The sequence below is a fragment of the Martes martes genome, assembly GCF_963455335.1.
Source record: "Martes martes genome assembly, chromosome: 10".
NCBI classification, from domain to species: domain Eukaryota; kingdom Metazoa; phylum Chordata; class Mammalia; order Carnivora; family Mustelidae; genus Martes; species Martes martes.
In genome coordinates, this window is record NC_137898.1 from 101,044,488 (window position 1) to 101,066,944 (window position 22,457).

Consider the following 22,457-nt stretch of genomic DNA (forward strand, 5'->3'; position numbering starts at 1 on the left):
TGTGCCCTCAAAAATTACAGCAATTCAGTGAGTAGTCAATTATTCCCCTATGCATGTTAAAAAAACTTTTTTATAACCAATTTTTTTTTAGAGAAATAAGGTGATACTACACATAGTATACAATTATTTTTTAAACTTAGTATTAGACAATTTTCCACTTAAGTATACGTACACTGAACTCATTCTGCAGAGCATTCCATTATGGGGACTGTAGTGTGCAGAATGAGGATTCCCTATCCCCCAGCCCCAAGATGTTTAGTCACACCCCAAAACCCAGAAACTGAACATGTCATTTTACTTGGTAAAAGGGACTTCGCTAATGTGACTGAAGGTATGGATCTTGAGATGGGGGAATTATCCTGGACTATGTGGACAGGCCCAATCTAATCACATGAGTCCTTGAGAGCTTGTTTGAAGGTTCTAGCAGCGGAGTGCAGCTACTCGTATACCCCAACCGAAGACAAGTCCTCTCCTCTATTGGGGAAGGTCGTCCTCTTTGACCGAGCATGCAGCTTTGGGAGGGACGCACATGGAGCTGTGAGGGGGGAAGGGGACACCCACCTCGCCAGCCAGATTGGCCAAATCAACCCTGGTGATCAGTGGGGTGACAGATGTTGCAGCCATATCACCCTCACATCCCACACAAGTCCTTAAAAGAGGAGGCAGGAGGAGGAAAGAAATCCAGAAGCCAAAGTGTGTGGCTGACCACTAGAAGCTGGGATACCATGAGCGGACAGCCAGCAAGGACATGGGGATCTCAATCCTACAACTGGCGAGGAACTAAACTCTGCCAAATCCAAATAGAAAAGGAACTGGGTCTTCCCCTAGGGCCTACAGGAAGAACTACAGACCTGCATCTACCCTGATCTAGCTGGAGGGCACACGTGTTGGGCTTCTGACCTTCAACGCTGTAACAGAATAAACTTGTGTTGCTTTAAGCTGCTTAATTTGTAGTAATTTGTTATGGCAGCAACAGAATACAAACTCATGGACGTATCAAAATTTCTTACTGCTGGACATGTGAGTTGATTCGAATTTTTCATTACTGCAAATAATGCTATAAGAACTGGATCTGTATCTTTGGGTGCTTATCTGAGGATTTCTTTAGGATAAATCCCTAGAATTGGAATTGCTCGTTCAAACTGTGACCATTATACATTTTGACAGATGTCAAACTGTCCTTCCAAAAGATGGGCTAATCTGTATCCACATCAACAATGAATGTGATGCCTGTTTCTCCACAATAAGTATTATTCGTCTATAGAATTTCATTAAGAGAAAAGGGTAATTTTAATTTCAAATAAATATAGCCAGGAAAAATCACTTATCTTAGTATTCAGCTTCCCTAATACTCCAGGAGTTACCAATAAATTTTCATCAATGAACAGAAAGAAATCTATGTAAGAACATATAAAACTGCTTTAGAGATCAAATTAATCTCTTTTTAAAAATTTTATTTATTTATTTGAGAGAGAGAGAGACAGCATAAGGAGAGAGGGGTGAAGGGAAAGGCAGAAGCAGACTCCCCATTGGGTAGGGAGCCCGACGTGGGACTTGATTCCAGGATCCCAGGATCCTAACCTGAGCTGAAGGCAGATGCTTAACCAAACTGAGCCACCCAGGCGCCCCTCAAACTAATCTCTTAAAATGGACCCAGAAAACCTGTTATAAGGGCCCAAAACTTTAAAAAAATATGTCCACTTCAAAAAACCAAAAATGTACTACTCATTCCAGACTTCCTCAACCTCCTGCTATTGATAAAGCATAGATTTATTAATTCCTGTACTGAAGTTGTTTCAATTCCCAAACATTCAAAGTAATTGCTATGTGCTCAATTTTGAATAGTAAATTACAAATGAGACATGGCTCTTGCCTTCTATGATTTATAATATACTAAGTAATACATTTAATAAAATATTACAAGGTAGTTAAGTTCTATGGCAGACATACTCAGTGTCTCAGAGACACCTGGGCAGACCTAGAAATGATGTGTATGTAAACACATGGGAACTGGGGGTGCGGGAAGCAGGAACAGTCTGGAAAGGTGTCCAAGGAAATGAAAACTCAACTAACTTACAAAGAAACTACCAAGACAGGGGCACCTAAGTTCATTAAATGTGTGACTCTCAGCTTCGGCTCAGGTCATGATCTCAGGGTCCTGGGATTGAGCCCCACTCAGCAGGGAGTCTGCTTGACCCTCCCCCTCTGCTCCTTCCCTTGCTTACACGCTCCCTCTCTAAAAGAAATTTTAAAATTCTTTAAAAAAGAAAAAAGAAAAAGAAACTACCAAGACAAAAGCACAGAGAGATTTTAGTGGTTTGGCCTTGCTGGACCACAAAACATAAAGCAAAAAGGATTTTAAGGGCAAAGTGCCGGAGGAAAGGAGAATTGCTTAACCCATTAAGTAACGAGAAGTCATCAGAGTATGAGGCAAAGGAATGGGATGGTCAGGTTTGCGATGAGCTCTCCGGGGCTGGCAGCAGAGCAAAGAGACGATGATGACGGCCTGATATAAGGCAGTGGCACTGAGGACAGAGAGAAGGAGACATACTGGATCCAATCATATAAGAGATCAAATCTATTCCTTTTCCTGGGGGCGGGGGTGGTAGGGCCAAGGGAGAGAGCGAGCGAGAATACCAAACAGACTCCCCGCTGAGCATGGAGCCTAAAGCTGGGCTTGAGCCAAGGACCCCAAGATCATGACCTGAGCTGAAATCAAGTCGGACTCTCAACCAACTGAGCCACCCAGGGGCCTCCCCACATCCATTCTTTCCATCTATCACATGTCAGGCAGTAAGGTACTATTATAAAAGAAGGCTGCCCATGAATTTATATAAAAATCCTCAACTAGAGAATCAAAAGCACATTAGAATCTTCTGTTTGCCCTGTATTGCTTACCATCTTCAAAGGACTCCCTTCCAATTAGTGAGCAGACCCCTGTTTTACCCTACCCACTGATGTTACAAAATTTGATCCCATCCTTTCTTAGTCTATATGTTTCCTCTCTTTACTAGGGCCTTTCCAGTTTGCTTAGCTTCTACCTGGTACCTCCTCTGCCACCCTCCAGTCACTTCGGTCGCCATGTCTTTGGTTACTAACAGTGCCTCTCCCCTCTGCAATCTAACTTTCCAGTGCCAGGACCCCCTTAGGAAAGAACACCAGAACACCAGACCCTACTGAGAGGCGCAATAGGGCCTCACTGTCTTATCACCTCTCATTCTCTCCAACAAGCTGAGGAAAGCCCAGTTCTAGGACACAGAGCATGGGCCCTGAAGCCAGAACGTCTGGCCACAGCTATATAATTTTCAGCCAATTCCTTAACCTTGCCATGCCCTGGTTTATTCATCTGCTAAATGAAAATAAGAGTACCTATTCTTGGGTTATTTGAGTATACACAAGGACAGGATTACAGGAGTTAGAAAAAGGGAAGTACTCAGCATGGCATCTCTCACATAGTAAATGCTCAGTAAATAGTCAGCTACTATTGCTTCCTGTGGTCTGGATATCATCAAATGCTCTCTATTCCTTTAGAACACAACTCACAGTGGAGTCTGCCAGTCTCTGAACCTGAAGTCTCACCTTCGCACCAGCCAGTTCCTTCATCATAAAGAGAGAATCATCAGCTCGTTCATCATCATCGTCCTCATAATTCGGGGAGGGAGCTCCCTCGGCTCCTTGCCTCAGTAGGCTGCCACTTCCTCGAGGGTCAAACGGATCGACCACAATGGGCTCAGTACCTTTAATTTCACAACGGCAGAAAGGACAGCCCTGGCCTTCGGATTCCTGCAGAGCAAACGGGAGACGGTCAAAGGCCCATCTATAAGTATGGACAATATGAAAATACATTTCCTAAAGATGAAAAAAGAAACTAGAAGCTTAAAACCTCCCCCACAAACCAGATCATCCTTTCTCTCCGTAGAGGATACAAAACCCCCAGTTCCTCCGAGGATTACACAGCGGAGCACATGGTCTAGAGCCATACCTGCCAGGACGTGAGACAGGACGTGCACATGAGGTGTCCACAGGGCTCAATTTTCACATCCTTGTCGTTTTCAGCGCATATTTTACACAGCTGGAAGGTGGAGCCCATCTCACAGTATAATTCATATTGTTCCTTTGATAAAGAAAAATTGAAGAGACCACTCAGCCGAGTGCGGTATCTGTCGAACGAATGAATGACTGCAACCTTCAACACTGACACCGGGAAAACCAGACTGCTACTCCCTCCACAAAATTTGGCTTGTATGGAAGTGCCCCAACAGTGGTCACCATTCTCTCACTGACACAGAAAGCACACGGTCTTGGTCCTTTTTCAAGTTCTTCGGAGAAACTACACACACATAAATCCACTAGGCTAGTCGATGGTTTAAAACCTAAGTGTTCCAATCACTCCGTACTGCTCTACCATAAGTTGTGTCGAGGACAAAAGCTTGCCTCCAGAGACACGGTGAGGAGGTAAAACAAAATTCACCTGGGTCACTTTGATGTGGTCTTGGGGAGTTGGTTCACATAAGCCTGTCAGGTCGGGATTCTGATTCCGTCCATCTGGAAACAGATAGCTGTAAAAAGAGTAACCGGCCTTGGGGTTTTACTAAAGACAATTTATAACTGCTGGCTAATGCAGACAAAAGAGTAGCTGGGCATTCTTTCATCTAAAAGGGCAACTGTGTTGGGGTGCCTGGGTGGCTCAGTGGGTTAAAGCCTCTGTCTTTGGCTCAGGTCATGATCCCGGGTACTATGGGATTGAGCCCCACGTCGGGATCTCTGCTCAGCGGGGAGCCTGCTTCCTCCCTCTCCCTCTCATTCTCTCCCTCTCTCTCTCTGCCTGTGATCTCTGTCAAAAAAATTAAAAAAAAAAAAATAAATCTTTAAAAGGGCAACTGTGGGGGCATCTGGGTGGCTCCGTCAGTTAAACATCCAACCCCTGATTCCAGCTCACACCATGACCTCAGCGTGGGGAGACTGAGCCCTGCGCCATCAGCTTCGCACTCAGCACAGGAGTACGCTTGAGATGCTCTTTCTCCCTCGGGCCCTCCCACAGCTCATGCACTCTCTCTCAAATACATAAATAGGCTACTTTGCATAAGGTACAAAGGTAAATCTTCGTACTTATCAAAGATAAATACTTCAAAAAATAAGTAACACAGAACAATTCCAAGAAGATATTCTCCAAACAATGATACTCCTTCTCTAGGCCACAAGGCCACAGGCTTTATCTTTAAGTGGCTGACAAACTTTTTCTGTAAAGGGCCACACAATAAATATTTTAGACTTTGCAAGCCATAGAAGTCTGTGTCCTATATTCTTTGGTTGTTATTGTTTAAAGTAACCCTTTAAAAAGGAAAACCCATCTTAGTTCCAGGCCATACTGCAACAGCTAGCTGATGGGCCAGAATTGGCCCAACCCCTATTTTAATCTATGGATAGCCATAAAATACAAATTATTAATTTATTTTTATTTTATTTTAAGTAGGCTCCACTCCCAGCATGCAGCCTGACACAGGGCTCGATCTCACGACCCTGAGATCAAGACCTGAGCTGAGATCAAGAGTTGGACACTTAACCACTGAGTTACGTAGGTGTCCCCAAATTCTTAATTTAAGCACCATCTGTTTTTGACCAAAGGCCTAAAATGCCCTTGTTTACCGGGTATTTAACATGGAAAGACAACAATTTAAAAGAAATTTAACAAGAAGCAAAGCAAGCCCCTGAGACCAGCTACCAAGGTGCCCAGAGTGCCGGCCTGCTCTGATGTGTGGAGAAGCACCCCCTTCAGCCTCAACGCTGCTGCAGAACACGATGGAAAATGGACTCTCCTCATTGCTTTAAAACACAAGTAGCTTTCTGACAGCTGGTCAACTGCTAGTATTTTTAGTGCCTACCAAGCGATAATCAGTTTGCGTTCCCAAAGGAATAGCACTCTGGAATAAGTAAGAACTCACTTATCAATATTAGCAGAGATTACAAAAGCCCAAAGCCTGAAGAAATACTGCCAAACCAAAATGCTTAGAGCAGATGAAGGCCACTGAGCCTGCTGTCATTAAAAACATCTAAGCACTCTAATGTGGGCTAGTTAAATAACTGGTAACATTCCCTGCTAATTGGCATATTTTCAAATATAGATTTGGAAATAACATCTGGAAAAGGAAAAAGATACAGTTTACGCATGGTAATAACTAAAGCACTAGAGAAAAATCATTTCACTCAAAGAATACCTTTTAAATAACAACAAAAGTCCTACAGAACCTGAAGGTTAAAATAATACAACCTGTTAATATGTTTCTTGAATCTTCAGTCCTGAAGACACCTGGAATCAAGTCACTGATGATTAAGTTTTATAACCCCTAAATTCCTGTATTCCAGCAAGGGGCAAACAGCAGATACTCACAAGCCTTCCCTGAAGCCGTCAATCAGGGCTTGGAAGAGAGGTTTATTGTGAGGGATCGTCTGCAGAATGTTCCCATCAGCAGTGACATACCCAATAGCCCACTGACCCAGACGAGTGCAACTCAGCCGGAAAATGTAACTGAGAACAGAGATGAACAGAACATTTTATATGCTTTTGTTAGGGTGGAAGGCAAGACAGAGACAAAAATCAAACAGACCATCAATAATAGATTCTACAGTGACTCCAGACCAAAAGCAAAAAATACGTAAGTTCAATTCTTAAGTGGCTTGAAAGCATTTATCAAATCCTAAGATCTGAATAAGTCAATTCTTCTGGTAAACAGACATCAACCCCAGTGCAGCAACGGAACCACTGGGAAACTAATCCAAGATCACATTTCCTCTATGCTGGCAGAGGTCACAAAAGCATAGAATTCAGGAGAATAAACCCCTTTGCTTCCCAGCACTGACCTGCCCGGTTTGTGAATGAACTTCTGGAGCCGAGCTTTCACTTCATCGTATGTCAGGAAAGCCATGTAACCAGGATGAGTTACGGCAAGACTGTTCCAGTTCCTGAGCAAAGAGGACCAGGGCTAAGGGAACAAGAGCTCGATCAGACCACTTAGCTCAGGACACCCCACCGTCCTCAGAGCAAGGAAGAACAGAAAGAAAACCACCTCAATTCTCCATTCATTGTCACACATTTTCAATTATATAGTTACTTTGAGAGAAATATGTTTGAGACGTAAGAACTCAGAAAAGCTAAGAAGAAACCAATTTATGCTTGCAGAAAGAAATTTCATTATAAAATGAAATTCAAGACATTTTACAGAAGTTCTAACCAACAGCAGGGCCCACATGTACAACTAAGAAGTTGCAAATAAAGGCTTATGCCAGTTGGCATACACGTATTATCTTTACAGAGAGAAAGAAATGAGCTCTTTCTGAAGCATCAATGCACGTTAATAATAACAGTCAAGAATTTCAATACAATAGGAGAAAAAGCTGGAAATGTACATAAATGTCCAACAACAGGAAAGTACATAAATGTCCAACAACAGGAAACTGATTAAATAGATCATATTATACCCATTTTCTGGGCATTCTACAACGATTTAAATGATGCAAAGAATATTTATTTTATTTATTTATTTTTTAAAGATTTTATTTATTTATTTGACAGACAGAGATCACAAGTAGGCAGAGAGGCAGGCAGAGAGAGAGGAGGAAGCAGGCTCCCCGCTGAGCAGAGAGCCCGATGCGGGGCTCGATCCCAAGACCCTGGGATCATGACTTGAGCCGCCGAAGGCAGAGGCTTTAACCCACTGAGCCACCCAGACGTCCCCATTGCAAAGAATATTTAAAAGAGAGATTATAAATGTGAGGAGAAGAAAGCACATTATATAGTTACTGTGTTTAACAATAAATAGATAAAAACTGAGTAGTGAGGTTTTTTTGCTTATAATTTCTACACTGACTAAAAATACTTTTGTACGGGGCGCCTGGGTGGCCCAGTGGTTTGTTAAAGCCTCTGCCTTCAGCTTGGGTCATGGTCCCAGGGTTCTGGAATCGAGCCCTGCATTGGGCTCTATGCTCAACGGGGAGCCTGCTTCCTCCCCTCATCTCTCTCTGCCTGCCTCTCTGCCTACTTGTGATCTCTGTCTGTCGAATAAATAAATCAATCCTAAAAAAAAAATACTTTTGTACAATATGTAAACTTCCAAATGTTATTTTTTTTAAAGAGCTCTCCCTTCAGGAAAGAAGCGACTAGTTTAGCCAACATTTTAGTATCCTACCTGAAAGAGTCGTGTGAAGATGTCAAATTCAAAAACTGAAATATAGTCATTGCAGGTCAGATCAATAGTGGATTTCAGAGCCATGGCCTCGAGCCCGGAGCTGATGGGATGCACTTCGTGAAGGGCCTGTCGGAAACTCTTCCAAGGGACTATTGTCCTAGATGGGGGAGCAGGGGTGAAAGGGAAGGCAGAGTGAGGTGACAGGCAATGCTGTGCACTGCCATAATAACCAAGAAAGCCACATTAAGGTCTCGGTATCAATTTCAATTCTCTTAAAGAAGCTAAGTGATATTTTGGATTGAGAACAGAAAGGAAATAAATAATGTATTTCTTAACTTTCTAATAAGGAAATTAGTAAAAGAGAAATCTTTTCCCACTATTCTTTGGCAATATGTCATAAACTAATTCCCTTTCTCATCCTTCTTCACACACCTGTTCTCTTTAGAGAAACATGCAAAGAGAGATTATTCTTTTTATATAAATGTCATCTGAGGCCAGGCCTTCACTAACTTAAAAGCTTATGTTTAAACTAACTTTTTAAAAGCACATAAAACAGCCTGAGTTCTTTGAGGAACTCATAATCTCAAGGCCTAGACAGGAGGAAATAGGCTTAAGACACAGGAAGAACACAGTTCTGATAGGGAGGAGGAATAAATTATTAACGTAAGAGTGATTAAACCCCAGATAAGGCTAGCACAAGATACTATGGGATTTCTATTTCTCAAGATCTTTATGTAAACACAAGCTCACTGACTCTGAAAAGATTATATACTCACTGCCTAGAAATTAAGAGATAAAGTGGCATTTTGAACTCTTCTAATGGAGTTATTAAGTTAAAAGGAACAATGTTATATTTATTCCCATCCTCTTTAATGAAGTTTTTAAATCACCGATTATTCTATATTTTACATTTAAGCACATTTTTAAAAAGAAGGCATCTAAAGGGAAATTTATATTAGGATCTGTATATACAACTAGAAAGCTGTATTGCTATTTTTTTTTCAGTTCCTTGATCCAAAATTTCATAGGCTATATAAGAACATTTATATTAATACTTAAAAGCATAACACATAAATCTATCTATATAATTTAAAACTTCTATATAATAAAAGATAATATGACAAAGTAGAAAACTAGCCACAGACTAGGAGAAGATATTTGTAACGTAAGGTAACTAACAATCAATGTCTTTCAATAGGAAAAAGACAAGTTACTCAGTACAGAAATGGACAAGTTAGGAACAGGAACAGGCAAGTCGGAGTAAGAATCCCAACTGGTCAAAACTGTGAAAAGATGCTCAATCTCTTTTGTCATTAGGAATAGAAAGCAAAATATGATACCCGAGTCACACTACCCGTGTTAGCCTGACTGTGGAGCTATGGAATTTGTGTAGACTACTTACAGGGATATAAACTGGAATAACCACTTTGGAAAGCAATTAGGCAATATTTGGCAAAGCAGAGAACGTGAAACCCCCTGATTCAGCTATTTCACTCCCAGGCATGTAACTGTGAAAAAGCTCTTGCATATGAAGACAAATATAATTTTGTTCACTGTGGCACAGTTTGTGAGTGCAAAGAATGTGAAACATAAATATCTATTAACAGTGGAATGGATGGGAAGAGAGACAGACAAATATTCAATATAAGAGCCTGGGTATCAGTTTAATCTGCAAAGCTTTCTTTAGGGGGGGGAAAAAAAAAGAACCTCCAAAACATGGGGAGGTAGGTACAATACTGCCTCCCTTATCTGCAAGGGATACTTTGCAAAATCCTCAGTGGATGGCTCCAAAGGCATATAGTACCAAACCCTACATATACTGTGGTTTTTCCTATACATGCACCTATGATGGAAGTTTAATTTATAATTTAGGCATAGTAAGACAATAATAACAAAACAGAACAATTATAACCAATATACTGTAATGAAAGTTATGTGAATGTGGGTTTTCTCTCACAGCATCTCAGTGCTGTAGACATCCTTCTAGTCATGATGAGATAAGATGCCTACATTGAGATGGAGTGAGAGGAAGGATGCAAGCACTGCGACAGTGTTAGGCTACTATTGACCTTCTGCTAATACACCAGGAAGGCCATCAGCTTCTGGACCACAGCTGACCTCAGGTATCTGAAACCACGAAAAGTAAAACTGTTAACAAGGGGGGGCCTACTGTACATAAGCATTCATTATTTTTCTTTATGCTTTCCCATGATATAATTATTTCATTAATTAAAAAAATAAACAGGGGCACCCAGCGGGCTCACTTGGTAGACCATGCAACTCTTGATGCTGGGGTTGTGATTTCGAGCCTCACACTGAGGCTACAGTTTACTTTAAAAAAAAAAAGTTAAAACATCAAAAAAAAATTAAGCAAAAGACCACAACAAAAGCTTTAGCTCTTCACAGTTCAAATTCATTATTTTGAGGGGCACCTGGGAGCTCAGTGGTTAAGCGTCTGACTCCTGGGTCTCAGCGCAGGGCCTGATCTCAGGGTTTGTGAGTTCAAGACCCACAATGGGCTCCACGCTGGGAGCCTACTTAAAAAACCAACACATAAACAAAAACAAAAAAAACAAAATTTTGAGACTTACTTCTCCCCAAAAGCTTTCCTCCAAAATTCTGCAGCATCTGCTTTCGTAATCCGAAACGTGTCTCCTTGAAAGAGTCCACTCGGAAAGATTCCTTTTAGTTCTGCCAGCATGTGGCTGAAGATCAGGGACAGTTTGGTTAGGTTTCGCCTACAAATGATCAGAAATGCAATAATTAAACACATAAAATTACTTTTATTTTAAATGCGGTGAATTCACCATATCAGGTATGTAATTAATATGAACATGAACATACGTTTACAAAGAACCTCTTCAAATATACTTTCTGGCAAATATTATTCAGAGATACATAAAACTAGGAAAGAAGAGGGGAAGGGATGTGCTGTTGACACTATTAAATACTCTCATTTTTATCTTTGTTCAAAGAAGGGCTTCAGAAACTGTTTTTGTCCTAACATCATATGAAAGACGCAGATATAACACAGGGAAGACTGTTGCATTCACTAGGTCCACTCCTACTCCCTGCAATCAAAAAGATGTCTTATAGTAAATCGAAAATTTAACAATAATATATTTTAAGGCTTTCAATCTCAGGTTAATCAGGTCTAATACCTCTGAGTATTAACTAACATGAACAAATCTACTTTTTGAGGATGACATAGATACAATGACTCAACAAATAAAGGTGCAAACTTATACGTTAACATAATCATTCACAAACAAAAGAAAGGAAATATTAAAAAAGCAAAATATACCATTTCTGCTTTGCATAAACTACTCTGGATTTTTTTTTTAAGATTTTTTATTTATTTATTTGACAGACAAAGATCACAAGTAGGCAGAGAGGCAGGCAGAGAGGCAGGCAGAGGGCGGGGGGGCGGGGGGGGAAGCACGCTCCCGGCTGAGCAGAGAGCCCCACACGTGGGGCTCGATCCCAGGACCCTGGGATCATGACCTGAGCTGAAGGTAGAGGCTTTAACCCACTGAGCCACCCAGGTGCCCCTATTCTGGATTTTTTTTTTTTTAAAGATTTTATTTATCTGAGCTAGAGACAGGGAAAGAGAGAGAGAGCGAGCGTGAGCATGCATGCATGAGTGGGGAAAGGGGAAGAGAAAGGGGAGGAGGAGACCGCCTCACGGAACAGGGAAGCCTAATGTGGGGCTCAATCCCAGGACCCTGGGGATTATGACCTGAGCAGAAGGCAGACACTTAATTGGCTGAGCCATCCAGGATCCCCCTATTCTGGATTTTAAAGCTAATCATATCACTCATCCAAATTAAAAAATAAATTAATAAATTACAATTTTCAATTTGAATATCCAGACCTAACAAGTATTTTCACTTAAATCAGACCTTAAAGAGGTTAAGTTTTACCAAAACAATTCTTCCTATACCAAAACTGGAATGCTAGTATCCAAACCATGTGACAATTTCTACCTGTGTGCATATGCTATTGCTATGCTTTACCCATTAGTGAGCTTTACTCTAATAGCCTCATAAAGATGCCACAGAGAATAATGGAGTTATCGAATCACTATGTTGTACACTTGAAATTAATGTAACATTCTGTGTCAACTATAATTCAATAAAAAAAATGCCACATAGTACCAATTTAACACACCGGATGATGCCTCTACTTTGAGGTACGTCATTTAATCAGATTATCTTTCTTATCTTTATTGTGCTGCCACACAGAGTAAGACAGACAGATGCTTTAGATACTGTTATACGCCAAACCAGGTACCATCTGTTCTTATTTTCCCCTTGTCCCAATCATTAGTATTTTTATATTCAAAAGTCTATTCTTCTCTTAAGTGGATTATAAAATTTCACGTCAATTCATGATCAAATTTGAGTACCTAAAAATTCTCTTTCATGGAGAGATTGTTCTCTTTTTTGCTACATAAAATGCTGCACCAAAGACACCAAGTCTTCCTAGCCCTGATTCTTGTGCAAAATGCTACTGAAATCTTTCCAGTCAGCTTTCAACAAATCAGCTTCAGTTCTCTGAGATCTGTCTTCTTGCACTTTAGCAAGTTATTCTTTCTAGTTTCCGATATGTTTTCTGAAAGCACTACAAAAGTGATAATATATTCTTTGAAGACAGTCTAAAATAATTCCTATGCTATGTAGACCAAGAGTGAGATAGGAAGACAAGCACTTATCCAATCCATAAGCTCCTTTAACGATTGTCCTCCTCACATTTTGAGATCCTTCAGTTATGGCTTGTTAGAACTTTCACTATTTTATCAAAAAAGAAACAAAAAGCAGAAAGGCCAAGAATATATCACAGAATGGGGCACCTGGCTAGTTCAGTGAGTAGACCCTGCGACTCTTGATCTATCACGCTCTAAAGGTTACCACAGAGCTTTTTCTGGACTCCTATAATGTTGTCCTCTCTTGGTTCTCCTCCTGTTCTCTTAACAGTTATTTCCCAAGAACATGTTCTCCGCCACTTTCCCTTCTTTTTCCATGTGCTCTCCCGACTCTTCCTTCACATTCTCAAGCTTCAGAAACTACCCTGCAAGCGATTCCCAAATCTCAAGCCTTGGTAGCTCTCCAACTGCCAACCACATTCCTCCACTCAAATGCTAGCACCTCAGAGCAACATGTTCAAAATTAATCTTCCTTCTCAAATCTGTTCTTACTTCATGTTCTCTTTAATAACAACACCATCTTACTTCTCACAAATTCAAAACCTTAAAGTCATCTTGGTTTCTTCCATTTCCCTTATTGTCCATATCGGATTGATTTGTCAATTTGCTGACCACTATTGTCTTCCCACCTTTAAATTATATTATTATTCTAATATAAGTTCCTTGCTACCTTCCCCCACCTACCCTACAATTCAAACTTCAGTCTTTCAACAGACACACAAAAAGATGCTCAACATCACTCATCATGAGACATCACCTCTCACCTGACAGAATGGTTAAAATCAACAACACAAGAAACAACAGGTGTTGGTGAGGGTGTTGACTAGAACTGAACTGGAACAGTCACTGTGGAAAACAGTAGGGAGGCTCCTCAGAAAGTTAAAAATAGAACTGACCTACAATCCAGTAATCGCACTACTGGTTCTTAAACCAAAAACTATAAACACACATGCACCTCTATGGTTACAGCAGCATTATTCACAATAGCTAAACCAAGGAAGCAGCTCAACTGTCCAGATGAATGGATAAAGAAGATGTAGTGTCTATATGTATGTCCACGAAATATTACTCAGCCATAGAAAGTGAGATTTTGCCATTTGCAACAACATGGATGGAACTAGAGAGGATAATGCCAAGTGAAGTCAGTCAGTCAGAGAGAAACAAATACCCTCTGATTTCACTCACATTTGGAATTTAAGAAACAAATGAGCAAAGGAAAATAAAGAAAGAGACACACAAAACAAGAAACAGACTCTTAATTCTAGGGAACAAACTGGTGGCTGCCAGAGGGGCGGTGGTTTGGGGGGAGGGGTGGACTAGGTGAAGGCATTCAGAGTGCACTTATGGTGGTGAGCACCGAATCAGGTACAGAACTCTGAATCACTACGCTGTACACCTGAGATTAATATAACACTTTGCTAACATACTGGATTAAAATAAAACATTTAATAATAATAAAAACAGACTTGAGTTTTCAATCTCCTCCTCTACAGGTCCAGTCATGCCATATAATTGCCCTTTTTAAAAATTATTTATTTGTTTATTTATATGAGAGAGAGAGAGAGAGAGAGAGCACACACGCGCACATGCGCACAAGCACAAATGGGGTCAGGTGTAGAGGGGAAGCAGACTCCCCGCTGAGCAGGGAGCCAGGATCATGACCTAAGCTGGAGGCAGACGCATAACTGACTGAGCTATCTAGGCGTCCCTAACTGCCCTTTCAGGAGGGAAAATAACAATTTCCACAGTGCCAGTGGGACAAAACCCAAACTCAGCTTTGATCTGAAGACTTTCCACTGCCCTGGATCTAACCTACCTTTCTACCTGACTTCTTACTTTGTCAGAAATATATTCTAGCCAAACTGAATATGTCATCTTTTCTCATACATACCGCCCTTACTCACTTTCCCACCTCTGAGCCTCTGCTTATCTGGTTCCCCAGTCTGAAAGAAGACGCAGCTTAAATGTCATTTCCTAAGAAGCCAGCTAGAAGTAATAAGCCACTAAAATACCCACAGCCTATTTGCTGAAGTTCTCAGACCGTCTGAACCCATCTTGTGCTTTAGCTATCTGCGTACACAAGGGCTAAATCCGTTTCTAATGTGTATTTATATCCCACAGGATATCTGGCACAATTTCTAACCTTCATGGTACCTTCCGAAAACACTGAGTGCCTACTATGTGCTTGCTAGGCAACAGGGACGGATACAACAGTGAACAGAACAAAATTCCTGTTTTTATGGTATTTACATTCCCATAGGAGAGCATCAGGTGATGGGAGAAAAGTGCTCTGAAGAAAAACAAAGCAGAGTATGAGGAGAGAGTCGTGTAGGGTTGTTATTTTAGAGAAGGTGGTCTTTGGGAACCTCTCTCCAAGAGCAGATTTTTTTTTTTAAAGATTTTTATTTATTTATTTGACAGAGAGAGATCACAAGCAGGCAGAGAGGCAGGCAGAGAGAGAGGGGGAAGCAGGCTCCCCGCTGAGCAGAGAGCCGGATGCGGGACTCGATCCCAGGACCCTGAGATCACGACCTGAGCCGAAGGCAGAGACTTAATCCACTGAGCCACCCAGGCACCCCCAAGAGCAGATTCTTAAACGAAGTATGAAGTGGGGACAAAGTGAGTCTGGGATGACCAACCCATGTCGGCATCTTTTCAAATAATCTTATAGTCAGAGGGGCACCTGGGTGGCTCAGTAGGGAGCATGCTTCTTCCTCTCTCTCTCTCTGCCTGCCTCTCTGCCTACTTTTGATCTCTGTCAAATAGATTAAGAAAAAAAAATTTCCAGTCAGATCTACCAAGTGCCCAGCATTATGCTGGATCAGAGATAAAATATACACACCAAAATAATAATGGACAGAAGGCTATTTTAATATGTGAAGTAAGCCATGAGAAAAGGGAAAGTTATTGACCACAAGGATGTAATGGGACCAGGTACGAAAGAGCAGTTCAAAGTGCTGACTGAAATAGACATAGAAAATCGATTTGAGACACTTTGCTACTTAAGGATGCATTCCCCCAAAAAGCCAGCTTACATTTCTTAAAACCACCAGAGATGTGCACCATAAGCATCACACTTCTTAAAAGGAAATCAAGCATCTATAAAATCCCATGGGTCAGAGCATTTTGTAACTGATCTGAGTTGAAATTCTATTCAATAACATTTTAAGACCATAGGCTTATAGCTGAGTGTCCGCCATGTACAGAGCTGAATTTAATCAGCAGAATCTGTCTAAACATGTAATCTTAGAACAATGAGGCATGATGGATGTTTAGGCTTATGACAAAGCAAGCAATACCTCGCAAAATTCTGTCAGCAGTTACTTCAATTCATACACTACATTCTAACAATTCTCCAAAGAAACACAAAGGAACATAACTCTTCTATTTTTTTTTTTTTAATAAATACCCTGAAGACAAAACTTCTCTCAAGTTCCAGCAGCAGCAAGCAATGCAGGTTTTTCTTTAACTCAGTATTTGAAGAAGGAGGTCATTTTTATTGCCTTTAATGCCAAACATCTACGTCTAAGTAACCACAAATTCTGCCGTATAGCGTCCATCTTCCTCTTCTCTTCGCTCACAACTTCCTCGTAATCAAATGCTGATTCAGTATGCAGTGTCAGTTTAAGTTCAAGACCACTGCCTCCAGTCCTATTCTAAAAGCTAACACACCTTTTTTGTACCTCAGGCCTAAAACAACGGTTACATCTTCTGAGTATAATTTCAGCTAGTAGGGACTAAGATTTCTGTGTCACAAATAGGTACATTAAAGATTAAAGAAGCAATTACAGATCCTGTTTTACCTTCTAAAATAGAAAGATAAATACAACTTGAGAGGAATTACAATCACCACTTCTGCAGATCAAACAAGACAGTGTTGAAAAGTAGCCTTTATATGAATGAGATAAACAGAAACCTCTTCAAATGATTCTGACTGATGAAGTTACTACTACACAAAATACTGAAAAACAAGCTATCTTGTAACTCATAGCCACAGAGTTCTTTGCAGAGAAAGAGGAAATGGAAAAAAGAACATAGTGCGGGGAGATAAATTAACACTTTCTATTAAAATATATTTATTGGGTGCCTGGGTGGCTCAGTGGGTTGAGCCTCTGCCTTCGGCTCAGGTCATGATCTCAGGGTCCTGGGATCGAGTCCCGCATCCGGCTCTCTGCTCAGCAGGGAGACTGCTTCCCTTCCTCTCTCTCTCTCTGCTTGCCTCTCTGCCTACTTGTGATCTTTCTCTCTGTCAAATAAATAAATTAAATATTTTTTAAAAAATTAAAATAAAATATATTTATTAACATTTAAGATGAGTACTGATAATACCACTCTTCCTTGCTTAGTGAGAATGCCCCATCCCTTCGAAGTACAGCAACAATATTATGAAGAAAAGGACTGTCGAGAAATCAACACATTAAGGGATTGAGATCTTCTAAGAAAAAAATATGACTTATAAAACAGTTAGTCCAATGTATTCATAAAGATATTCTCACTTAGGGTGCCATTTTCTGAAACTCCATTTAAATAGAGATTAATTCTATAACTGACAGGCATACTCTGTATATTCTTCCTATAAGAGTTATCTAAAAATAATGTATGATAATACTAGAGAAGACTTGAGATCTAAAATGTTTTTCCTGGGATGCCTGGTGGGCTCAGTTGGTAGAGTACATGACTCTTGATCTCGCAGTTGTGAGTTCAAGCCCCACATAGTTGGGTATAGAGATTACTTAAAATTAAAATTAAAATACTTAAAAATAAACGAAATAAAATGTATTTCCTGATCCCCCACTAATTTACTGGGCCCTTGGGCAGTTAGTTAACCTCTCTGGGCTGCCACTTCCTGAGATGTAATTTAAGGGAGCTGGAACCAATGACTCTTAAAGATCTCTTTCTATGAATAAAAATATATGAATTTATGCTATTCCACAGATTTGAAACTAGAAACCTTAACTTTAGCAGTTTAATTTCACAATAGGATTGAAAAAGAAAGACTCAAGAGAAAGCAAACTAGTATATATATCTTTATAATATTGAGGACTAGAAATTATAAGAAATAAATTTTACAAGTTTATTTTCTTTCTGCCTGCAAAGAATTTTTTTTTTACTTTTTGACATTTTATTTTTTAATTAAATTCAATTAAATAACATAATGTACTATTAGTTTCAGAGGTAGAGGTTAAAGATTCATCAGTCTTATATAACACCCAGGGCTCATTACATCACATGCCCTCCTTAATGTCATCACCCGGTCACCCACCCAATCTCCCCCTCCCTCCCTTCCAGCAACCCTCAGTTTGTTTCCTATGATTAAGAGTCTCTTATGGTTTGTCTCCTTCTCTGATTTCATCTTGTTTTATTTTTGCCTGCAAAGAACTTGTTCATTTATTTTTAAAGATTCTATTTATTTATTTGACAGAGACAGAGAGAAAACGAGCACACAAGCAAGGAGAGCAGCAGGCAGAGGGAGAGGGAGAAGCAGGCTCCTCACTGAGCAGGGAGCCCAATGTGGGGCTCAAATCTCAAGACCCTAGGATCATGACCTGAGCTGACTGGCAGAAGCTTAACTGATGAGCCACCTGGCGCCCAACCTACAAAGAATTTAAATGAACTCATGTCTCATGGAATTTAAATGAGCAGTTAATTGTATGAACCCACTGTGGGATCTGAAAAGTTAATCTGATCTGGTAAATACTGTTTTCTATTCTAATACCGGGGATTCACTAAATCCCAGAATGTGTGGTGAGTTATTTACTCAATTTTATTTCCGAAGAAATAACTAACATCAAAAATCATCGTAGCCGGGGCACCTGGGTATCTCAGTTAGTTCAGTGTCTGCCTTCGGCTCAGGTTATGATCCCAGGGTCCTGGAACTGAACCCCACGTTGGGCTCTCTGCTCAGCCAGGAGTCAGTTTCTCCCTCTGCCCCTCCCCCTGCTCGTGCTTGCTCTGTCTCTCTCTCTCTCTCAAATAAATAAAATCTTTAAAAAAAATCATCTCAGCCATTTCAAAATACAACCTTACATGAAAACGGTTCAAAGTTTCAGGAAGAAGTTTCTTTGATTTTCTTTTTTTTTTTTTTAAGATTTTTTATTTATTTGTCAGAGAGAGAGCGCGGAGCACAGGCAGACAGAGTGGCAGGCAGAGGCTGAGGGAGAAGCAGGCTCTCCGCTGAGCAAGGAGCCCGATGTGGGACTCGATCCCTGGACGCTGGGATCATGACCTGAGCCAAAGGCAGCTGTTTAACCAACTGAGCCACCCAGGCGTCCCAGTTTCTTTGATTTTCAAAGAGAAGAAAACAGAACTTGCCTTTTACCATGTAGTTACTTAGAGATTCTAAGTGATGGGGAATACAATTGGTGTAAATTCAATTTCTCTGCATGACTGAAAATTTTCATAACAAAACATTGGGGGAACCCCAATAATTTAGGCTGGAATCTATTTTAATACTTATGGGCCCAAGGAACCTCTATTTCCCAGTGAGTAAATTTCAAAATGATTAGCACTTTTGATACAATGATTAACAAACAAGCTATAGAACATTATATAGTATCATTTTGAAGTTGTAAAATCTTCCCCAAAATGAGGTCACAGCGATAACCCATTTTTTGCCATTCAGCCAGCAGTGTGAGGTAAAGGCCCCATATAGAGGACGATAAATTGATTATACTGTTGAATGGTGAAACGATCAATGCTTGTAAGAATTTCATTTACTGCCACCATTTCAGTGATAACTATGCTGCTTTCCTCTTCATTGAACCCTGAGAACCTTATATGCAAACACAGTGTCATCCAAAGAATGCTGAGAGCATACTGTGGTGAACATTCGTAACTGGGCAGCAGCACCCCTGCTCACAGTAATCAGCTTTAAAAATAGATAGAACGGAACTTCTTTCAACAAGCTCCACAGGAAGTCAATAAACTACTCTTTAACTCTTATCTGCTTAAACTGCTTTAAAAAAAAGGGGGTGGGGTAGCAAAACCAAAACCATCACCTACAAAAGGAGTTCTGAGCCAGTATCTCTAAAAAATATCAATGACCTTTTTTTTTTTTTTAAATACAAAACACATATTAAATGTACCTGTTGCTATACTTGTGGCCATCCTTTTTAAGACCCCCAAGTTACATGTAACAGATTACCATCACAGCATTAACCGTCCACACCATTTTCAGCTCCCTGTTTCGTAGAACTGAAAGCTGAAGGGTCACTAATCTAATTCACTGGATGAATGGGAAGGCAGCAGCCCGTGTGAGAATCTCCCGTACTCCCTCCCCTCACACTTCTAACAAATTAATCTTAAGCCACGGACTCAATCTCATTACTCCCCCCTACACAAAAATCTTCACGGACTTCCCAATAACCACCAAAAAAGTTCAAGTTGCTCAGCTTACAAATCAGAGCACTTACAATATGGTCCTGATTCATCTTTCTAAACACACATGACTCATTATTTCCCCCCAAAACCTATACTTTCCGGGGCCCCGCACCTTTCTTGATGATGTTACATCAACAATACATGCCTCTATTTCTAACAGTTAACATTAAGAGCTCACTACATATCAGATGCTTTGCTAAGCTACATATATACCTCATTTAATTCTCATAATAGTGCTTTGAAATAGGAATTACTAATCCTATCACACAAATGAGAAACAAAGACTTAGTGATATTAAATAACTTGCCCAAGGTCACAGAACTAGTAAATGGCAAAGCTGGTCTACTGATTCAAGAGCCCAGACTGGTCAGTATGATGCAGATTTCCTTTGTATCACCTATGGTTACTGAACTCCTGCCCAAAGTCCATCTCAAATGCTATCTCCCCAGTGTGTGTAGTGGGGCGGGCAGGTGTGGGATATTCGCCTGTCTTTATTTCATGTCTACTCTCCAGCCTCAGACCCCAAAGCACCTTACTCATACTCAACACAAGCTCTACCATGTTCTGCTTTGTATCTGTTGTCTTAGTCCCCAACTGGACAACTCCTTGTGGGCAGGGATGGTGTCTCACATACTTTTTCTCCTGCAGTAGTAAGCACACTGCCTTGCACCTAACAGGCATTCAATAAATTTGTAGAACTGAATGGGAAAATATTATTTTTTTAAATAAACATTTTACTCTGGAACCTTAGATTTATAAAAGAAGTTGAAAGATACTACAGAATTTCCCATACAGCCCTCATTCAGTTTCAGTTTCCCTTAATGGCATTAACACCTTATATTACTGTGGTTCGTTTGTGAACACTAACAAACCAACATCCGTATGGTCCTATCAACTGAACCGCAGACTTTATGCAGGTCTTGTCTGTTTTTTTCCATTAATGCCCTTATTCGTTTCAGGATCCAATCCAGGATACATAACATTTAACATCACATCTCCTTACTCTCCTCTGGTCTGAAACAGTTTCTTAGTCTTTGTTATTCTTCGATCTCACAGAGTTTTGAGGGGCTCCTGTCGGGTATTTTGCAGAACATCCCCCGATGTGCTTACGTGATGTTATGCTTGTATTTTTGATGAGGCCTGAGTTTACAGAGAGAATCCCACGGAAGTGAGATGCCCTTCTCATCACATCCTATCAGGGGCTACATGAAGTCCACATGACATCACTGGTGATGCGAACCTTGATCACTGGGTTAATGCCAGGAGTGTTTGGCATGCTTCTCCACCGGACAGTTACTAGTGGACAAGATTTCCTTTTTCACCGACAGTCGTCCTTTCCTAACTCATCTGAAACAGGATCATTTATATTAGAGACAATATTTGAAAATAATTATTTCCTAGAGTTTAAGAACATAATCTGACTTCTCTGTATTTCAACATAACCTTTGAATTTATTCAACTCGAGTTTTGAAAGATAAGTATATAAGCTATTACAGACACTGAAGCATTTGTCTGCAGCTAAAAGTGTATTAACCCCAAGAACTGATTACTTCTTCTCCATACCAGTTCTTTAAAGAATATGCAAGCACTTACGTAACAAAATGCAGAAAGAAAAATCATCTCTAAAACTTCTCATACTTTCTCACTAGCAAATGACAAAACCACCAAGTTGCTTTCAGAAAGGCTGTCCTATGAACTTAAAAAATATATTTAAAAATATACGGATACACAGATAGACAAAACAACTTATACTTAGCAGGAAACAGCTCTAACAGAATCTAATCAAATATGCAGAAAGTCTATCTGGTTATCATTAATTATTTACCTCCTAAATAACATTAGACATTTAAATATATGGTTTCTCTGAACAAATACAGAGTAGCTACTAAACTTTAGTATCCTCAAAACAGGGGAAGAAATATGGAATTTTCTGTAACTATCTGAATCTAAGACTTTTGAAGGGATCAAAACTGGAGAAATCCTCGCAACTGCCATTCTCGTCAATATATTTTCCATGAAAAATAATCCTCCTTGGGATGCCTGGGTGGTTCAGTCAGTTAAGTGTCTGCCTTCAGCTCAGGCCATGATCCCAGGGTCCTGGGATAGAGCCCCACATCAGGCTCTATCCTGCATGGTGAGAAGCCTGCTTCTCTTCTCTCCCACTCCCCCTACTTGTATTCCTGCTCTCA

At 40.3% G+C, this 22,457-nt stretch overlaps 1 protein-coding gene across 1 annotated transcript in view; it reads right to left on the minus strand.

Moving 5' to 3' along the window:
• CBL (Cbl proto-oncogene) overlaps positions 1–22,457 on the minus strand; it is a 72,736-nt gene that overhangs the window by 15,908 nt on the left and 34,371 nt on the right. Inside the window, exons 3-9 of the mRNA XM_080815314.1 lie at positions 10,775–10,921; positions 8,184–8,340; positions 6,859–6,980; positions 6,389–6,526; positions 4,472–4,559; positions 3,983–4,114; positions 3,580–3,783 (exon numbers count right to left, since the gene is read on the minus strand). Coding sequence (XP_080671440.1) covers positions 3,580–3,783; positions 3,983–4,114; positions 4,472–4,559; positions 6,389–6,526; positions 6,859–6,980; positions 8,184–8,340; positions 10,775–10,921 — 988 coding nt within the window. The remainder of the gene's footprint in view (positions 1–3,579; positions 3,784–3,982; positions 4,115–4,471; positions 4,560–6,388; positions 6,527–6,858; positions 6,981–8,183; positions 8,341–10,774; positions 10,922–22,457) is intronic.